This window comes from Octopus sinensis, linkage group LG1, assembly GCF_006345805.1.
Source record: "Octopus sinensis linkage group LG1, ASM634580v1, whole genome shotgun sequence".
NCBI lineage: Eukaryota > Metazoa > Mollusca > Cephalopoda > Octopoda > Octopodidae > Octopus > Octopus sinensis.
The window spans coordinates 134,249,642-134,257,141 of NC_042997.1; the positions used below are offsets into that span (position 1 = coordinate 134,249,642).

At 41.5% G+C, this 7,500-nt stretch overlaps 1 protein-coding gene across 1 annotated transcript in view; it reads left to right on the plus strand.

The window, feature by feature from the left end:
* Positions 1–1,308: 1,308 nt before the first annotated feature.
* LOC115222837 (interleukin 17-like protein) overlaps positions 1,309–7,500 on the plus strand; it is an 8,084-nt gene continuing 1,892 nt past the window's right edge. The window contains exon 1 of the mRNA XM_036504817.1: positions 1,309–1,387. Coding sequence (XP_036360710.1) covers positions 1,385–1,387 — 3 coding nt within the window. The 5' untranslated portion in view covers positions 1,309–1,384. The remainder of the gene's footprint in view (positions 1,388–7,500) is intronic.

The following is a 7,500-nucleotide window of genomic DNA, read 5'->3' on the forward strand; positions in this document are numbered from 1 at the left end:
AAAATAATTTAGAAAAAAATATAATTTATTTATTCATTCTTAATACCTTCTGGTAGATTTGAACGTGGATATCTGACCACTTTTGTGTTTCATCGGAAACATGTTTTCACTTTATAATATGTGTGCTTGTTCACAACACTTGCGATTCACCTGAGTATGGGACATTGTGATTCCGCTCAGTGTTTGGACCGTGTTGTGTGTCTTTTCAGATAAAGCTACACCATCTATCCAATAAATCTATCAAGAGGATACACACTTTATAGAAATCAGGAATTTATTTATTACCGCTTGCGGAAATCTGCCAAACAAATAATAATTTATGGTGTGCACACAGAGTGAGAATCCAAATACAAATATATTCTCAAATAACGAAAATTAACGGCGATTAAGAACGTGCTAAGAATAGACACATTATAGCTTAGACTCTAGGTTTTTTTTTCATGCATACCCTGAACTAGGAAATTTTTCCTAAATATACTATGAAATACTTATAAGCTCCGGTGTTGAACAATTGCTTGTTACACCTTTTTGAGTATTACTAAATTTTGCATAGTTACGTTAATGCATATTCCTTCGCACTGTTTATATATTTGTTAATCAATCAAATCGTAATGTAAATTTCTTGATGACAGTACAAGGTATATTAACTTATACACCTGCGGCGATATAAATTGTTTTATTTTAATTGTGTAGTTACTGTGAAACACTTGGAGAGAGAGACTACTCTGAGAGCCAGAAAAAAATTCTATCAATAAATTATATAACATAATAGAAGTTATAAAGAATACAAAATAATATCGTTACTTCTTCCAGTTCAAGATAAAGGAAATTTTGCAATTACAAATATGAACAGTCGTGATAAAATTTAATCCGAAGTTCACTAAAAGTGGATTTGTGTCAGGCGCAACAATGATTGGACGAAAATGTATAATGCTATGTTAAAATTAGAGAAAATAGGCTAAAGTGCAAATATCAAAATTTTAGATGACTGTGTCAAGGAGATTTACAGAGACACTTACTGGACTGTGTCGTGGTAGCTCTGAAATTCTATATACTATTAAGTAATATTTCACAAAGTCCGGATTCATTATATCCCAGGATGTAAAGTGTTCCGTACAATTTAGAGTTCTGCAAATGAATATTTTTAAATCAAATATCTTGTCATTGCATTATGAATAACATTGTGCGGAAAACCCAAAACTGTATTTCACAACGATATATAATGAGCAAATTGAAAACAATCAATATCATTTAGAAGCAAACCACATTAAGAAACACGTAGAATATCTTACTGCCTTGTTGTATTACAGACTTACTGCCACACTTGCTATCATCTTGCCTTCTGTTTCAAAGAGAACAAACAAACACTACAGTAAAAATAACGATGGTAAGTAGACTTTAGTTTATGTTATCTGGTCTAATTCTGCAAGTATTTATGAGTTACTCCATATCTACTTGAGTTTTCTGTCTGAAGAAAAGTGTCGGAAAGAAATGCTTGAGTCTCCAATGATTAAAATATATAGCCTAAAATGACAACTTGTTATACAAAGAAGAATAGCAATGCTACCACTGATTTCTCTCTTGTTCATTTATCTGCATGCAGGTCTCATTCAGATTTTCACGTTTGAATTGTTCATATTTGTATTATAATAACCAATGTATTATTCGCAATTCATACACTGTTCACTCTCTCTCCCCTCTCTCTCTCTCTCTGAACACACACGCAAACGCACACACCTGCACGCACACACAAACACACACACACATTCTTTTATACTTTTATTCTTATACTGGTTTCAGCTAAATGTTGTGGCCACGCTGCCTCTCTACCTTTCAATGTTTTGGGGATCTCTGTTCGGCATTGTTTTTGGTGAAGAGGCGAGTTGGACGAAGCTTCTCTTCTTTGTGCCTCCTGGTACGGTGTGGGCTCATTGGGATTTCAGATAGCAATTTTTCCAGGTGCTTTTTGTATGTTTTCACACCTATACTTTGCTGATCCCTTAGGTTCCTTGGCAGGATTGTAAACAGTTATGATCCTCTGAAACCAAAGCTGTCGCAATAATGAGTTCTTATTTGAGATGAAGACGGTATCTTTGGTATTATGTTGTGCCGTCCAGTTCGGTGTTTGGTATAGCTTTTAATTCCAAAGTTGGGAGCTAGACCTTCGAGGATCTTCTTTATGTATATGACCACATACCTTCTCGCAATCTCTCCAGGGAGTAGAGCTTCAGTTATTATAGTCACTCCTAGCAGCTCATCTGTTTCACCGAGTCAATTTTCTTTATGTAGTGGCGTTGGATGGCCTCAAGTTCCGCCACCAATTTGGCCATCAGCAGGGACCACACTTGGGAGCAGTAATCCAGACGACTGATTACAAATGTCATCCATAAGAGTAGCAAGGTATCTTTATTTCTGGTTCTGAATGATCTAAGGATCCACCCAACTACTCTCCTGCACAGTGTTTCCATCTTGGCAATATGCACATGGAATGTTGTATAACAACTCATATGGATTCCCGGGCCAGGCACTGATTCTAACTCTGGGATTTCACTGCCCCCTGTCCTATGTATTCCAATTGTAGTCTGTTTGTGGACCAATTGCAGAGTGATTGAAACTTATCAGCATTGCCCTGCATGTAATTTTCATCAACCATTTTGTATATTGCATGCAGGTCATTTTGCAGTTTTACTTTGTCATCAGGATTGTTAACCGACTGAGACACTTTTGTGTCATCGGCACAGCTGGTGAGAGTGACAGACAGCACGACTGACGGCATGTCTGAGAGAACCGCTACAAACAGTAGGGGTCCCAGTTCGGTGTCCTGAGGAGTTCTGCTGCGGTTTGATGTCTTCCCAGAGAGGACACCATTGGCTGTAACCGCCTGACTTCTGTCCTTTAAAAAATCGTGCAGCCACATTCCCAGTTTTCCATTACACCAAGGACGCGTAGTTTATGATATATTATCCCATGATCGACTTTGTCAAAGGGTTTGGAAAAGTTGAGATATATCACATTCACATTTAAGTTGTTGAGCTGCCTATTTTAGAACCCAATCAAAATGTAGTAGCTGTGCAAGGCAGCTCCTCTCTGGGTGGAAACCATGTTGTGTGTTTCTTCCTCAAATTTCCCATCTTGACTTGAGGCATCAGGTGGGCGACATAGTGTGAATATTACCACACCAAGTTGCATTTAATGCACTATGAGTGTGTCACAGACCGAGTTTGAGCGTGATAACAGTGTTAGTGGTGTAACATCTTCACGGATGTACAATGCAACTCCGCCGTGACTTCTTCCCTTCTGTCTGCACGGAGCACAGTATACATTGGTATGTATATTACTTCGTCATTTATATCTGCAGAGATGCGTCTCTGTAAGTGCAATGCATACCGCTTGATTGCATGCAGAGAGATACCTCAGGTATCCAATTTTTTGATTACTGTTGCTTTGTTTGTTTGTTTATTTGTTTGTTGAGTGAAGCGGTCTTCGTCCCAGAGCTCGCAAGATCGCGCCTCAGGATTGTCTGTTGTAGGAGAAGTCCGAAACGTGATCCTTTGCTATTCGTAAGACCCGCAGAAGGGAAAGCAGGTCAATCCCCGACACCGAGAGCATCGACGGATGGATGAATGCGCATCCAGGCTCAGCGGTTGCGTAGGAAGTCGGGGACAAGAAACAGGAAGAAAGAGTAAGAGAAAGTTGTAGCGAAAAAGTACAACAGGGGTCACCACCACCCCCTGCCGGAGCCTCGTAGAGGTTTAGGTGTTTTCCCTCAATAAACACACACAACACCCGGTCTGGGAATCGAAACCGCGATCCTCCGACCGGGAGTCCGCTGCCCTAACCACTGGGCCATTGCGCCTACACTTGCTGTTGCTTTGTAGGAGGTCTCTAATATTCATTAAGATAATTCTTGCAATTACCGTCTTTGCGGCAATGGAAGCAATCCTGGGTTTATTATTTGTGGCGGTCTTGTATGTAGGTACATGTGGCTTAGTTGTGTTTCCAACTATGCCAGCTGCTGTGCCATCTTTTGTGCCACGTCTAAAAAACTTTGTTGCTCGATAGTTGCCACTCGCGCTGCATCTGCATACAGGTTTATGGTCTTAGTTGCAGGCCTGTAGTGTGGAAAGATTTCCTCTGGGCATGGTCGTTTCTTGTCGGAGGTGTGTTTTGCCATGTGTACCATTCTGCCTGAGCTTTGGATGAGCAAAGCGGCAGTTCGTCCCCATCTCACAATGCGAGCAGATACCTTTAATATGGAATTTACAAATGGTATGTGCTTCATGTAACGCCATGTTTCTATTTCTCTAAGGCGGTGGGCTGGCAGAAACGTTAGCACGCCGGGCGAAATGCGTAGCCCTATTTTGTCTGCCGTTACGTTCTGGGTTCAAATTCCGCCGAGGTCGACTTTACCTTTCATCCTTTCGGGGGTCGATAAATTAAGTACCAGTTACGCACTGGGATCGATATAATCGACTTAATCCGTTTGTCTGTCCTTGTTTGCCCTCTCTGTGTTTAGCCCCTTGTGGGTAGTAAAGAAATAGGTATTTCGTCTGCCGCTACGTTCTGGGTTCAAATTCCGCCGAGGTCGACTTTGCCTTTCATCCTTTCGGGGTCGATAAATTAAGTACCAGTTACGCACTGGGATCGATATAATCGACTTAATCCGTTTGTCTGTCCTTGTTTGCCCTCTCTGTGTTTAGCCCCTGTGGGTAGTAAAGAAATAGGCATTTCGTCCGCCGCTACGTTCTGAGTTCAATTCCGCCGAGGTCGACTTTGCCTTTCATCCTTCGGGGTCGATAAATTAAGTACCAGTTACGCACTGGGATCGATATAATCGACTTAATCCGTTTGTCTGTCCTTGTTTGCCCTCTCTGTGTTTAGCCCCTTGTGGGTAGTAAAGAAATAGGCATTTCGTCCGCCGCTACGTTCTGAGTTCAAATTCCGCCGAGGTCGACTTTGCCTTTCATCCTTTCGGGGTCGATAAATTAAGTACCAGTTACGCACTGGGATCGATATAATCGACTTAATCCGTTTGTCTGTCCTTGTTTGCCCTCTCTGTGTTTAGCCCCTTGTGGGTAGTAAAGAAATAGGTATTTCGTCTGCCGCTACGTTCTGGGTTCAAATTCCGCCGAGGTCGACTTTGCCTTTCATCCTTTCGGGGTCGATAAATTAAGTACCAGTTACGCACTGGGATCGATATAATCGACTTAATCCGTTTGTCTGTCCTTGTTTGCCCTCTCTGTGTTTAGCCCCTTGTGGGTAGTAAAGAAATAGGCATTTCGTCCGCCGCTACGTTCTGAGTTCAAATTCTGCCGAGGTCGACTTTGCCTTTCATCCTTTCGGGGTTGATAAATAAAGTACCAGTTACGCACTGGGGTCGATATAATCGACTTAATCCGTTTGTCTGTCCTTGTTTGTCCTCTCTGTGTCTGGCCCCTTGTGGGCAGTAAAGAAATATGTTTCTATTTCTCTTCCTTTTTGTTTCTTTTGTTTCTTTTTTTTTACTGGCCTCTCTTTCAACAATCTTCATTGTTCCTTTACTTTTCCCATTTTTTGCGAGATGGTGTTGCAGCTGGTCTTCTAGGAAGTTTTTGTGTTTCTTTCTTTTTCAATTCCTCCATCTCCATGAACTCGGGTATCTTTGTTGATGGTAGCCTTTTCCGTGCATTCCTTATTAGTTCGTCTACTCAAGGGTTCAGTGTTGGAGATGTTCTCTGTATCAGATATTTTACTTGAAGATTCACTATCTTTAAAAATAGTAACCAGCTTCTGTAGATGTCATCTAATGAGGAGCGGATGAATTCACTTTTCTTCAGCTGTATTTGCACCACGAACCTGCTGAATCCTGCACCTTTTAGGACCGCAATGATAATAATTCTCAGAATAGGAGAATATTCTCGGAATGGGAGAATAGTTCTCAGCTACGACCTAAGTTCTAAGAAACAGACCTATTACTGAAGCGTTCCAATGTATTGACGGCATCTTTGTTGTCTTATTCATATAACATGACCCCTGGCAGAATCGTTAGCACGTCGGGCAAAATGCTTAGCAGTATTTCGTCTGCCGCTATACGTTCTGAGTTCAAATTACGTCGAGGTCAACTTTGCATTTCATCCTTTCGGGGTCGATTAAATAAGTACCAGTTACGCACTGGGGTCGATGTAATCGACTTAATCCGTGTGTCTGTCCTTGTTTGTCCCCTTTGTGTTTAGCCCCTTGTGTGTAGTAAAGAAATAGGTACTTAATTTATCGACCTCGAAAGGATGAAAGACAAAGTCAACCTCGGCGTTTGTCTGTCCTTGTTTGACCCCTCTGTGTTTAGCCCCTTGTAGGTAGTAAAGAAATATATTCATATAACATGACCCCGCTCCTTCCAGTGAAATTTTCTACAAAACCTTTTAAATAACATTTTAATTTCAATTTTTATTTAATTCTATTTTTTAAATTTTAGCTTTTATTTTTCAGCTTCTATCCATCTCACACATACCTATACACATAGCATGAAGCCCGACCCACATAATATTAAAAAAAAAATTTTTTATTGCCCACAAGGGGCTGAACATAGAGGGGACAAACAAGGACAAACAGATTAAGTCGATTACATCGACCCCAGTGCGTAACTGGTACTTAATTTATCGACCCCGAAAGGATGAAAGGCAAAGTCGACCTCGGCGGAATTTGAACTTAGAACGCAGCAGCGGACGAAATAACACAAAGCATTTCGCCCGGCGTGCTAACGTTTCTGCCAGCTTGCCGCCTTACGTTTCTGCCAGCTCGACCCACATAATATACAAACACATACCGCACATATATACGCGTTAACTTATCCCGACATGTACAAAGAGAACTTTCCACCCATACACATATACACACGCATATACGCACCAGCATTCATACGTCCTCACATACACTCACTCACACACCTCCTCACACAAGTTCATACACATACGCTCAGTCATAGCCACACCCACACTCATACGAACATGTACATACACACACTCATACGCACACACACAAACATATACATACAAGCAACAACACCAACGCATTCACATACTTGTCATTTCGCCCCTACACCCACCACACACATACACACGCACTCACAAATACGCACACGTTCACACGCACACGTACACACATCCACACACACGACCTAACACCTATTCACACTTATACGTACACCCACACATTCACACGCACTTATATATACTCCCTCACACGCACAAACACACACACACACACCTGCATATACCTACGCACACACGCACGTGCATATATCTCCACACACACAACCTCACACACACTCATATGCACATATATACACACACACACGCGCACTCGTATGCCTCACACATACATATACAGATACACACACATACACATAGACACATTCACGCACTCATACGCACAGACGCACTCATACACACATACACATGCACATACATTACCACTCCGTCATACAAACACATAAATAAACACTCGCAGCCACGCACACCCACT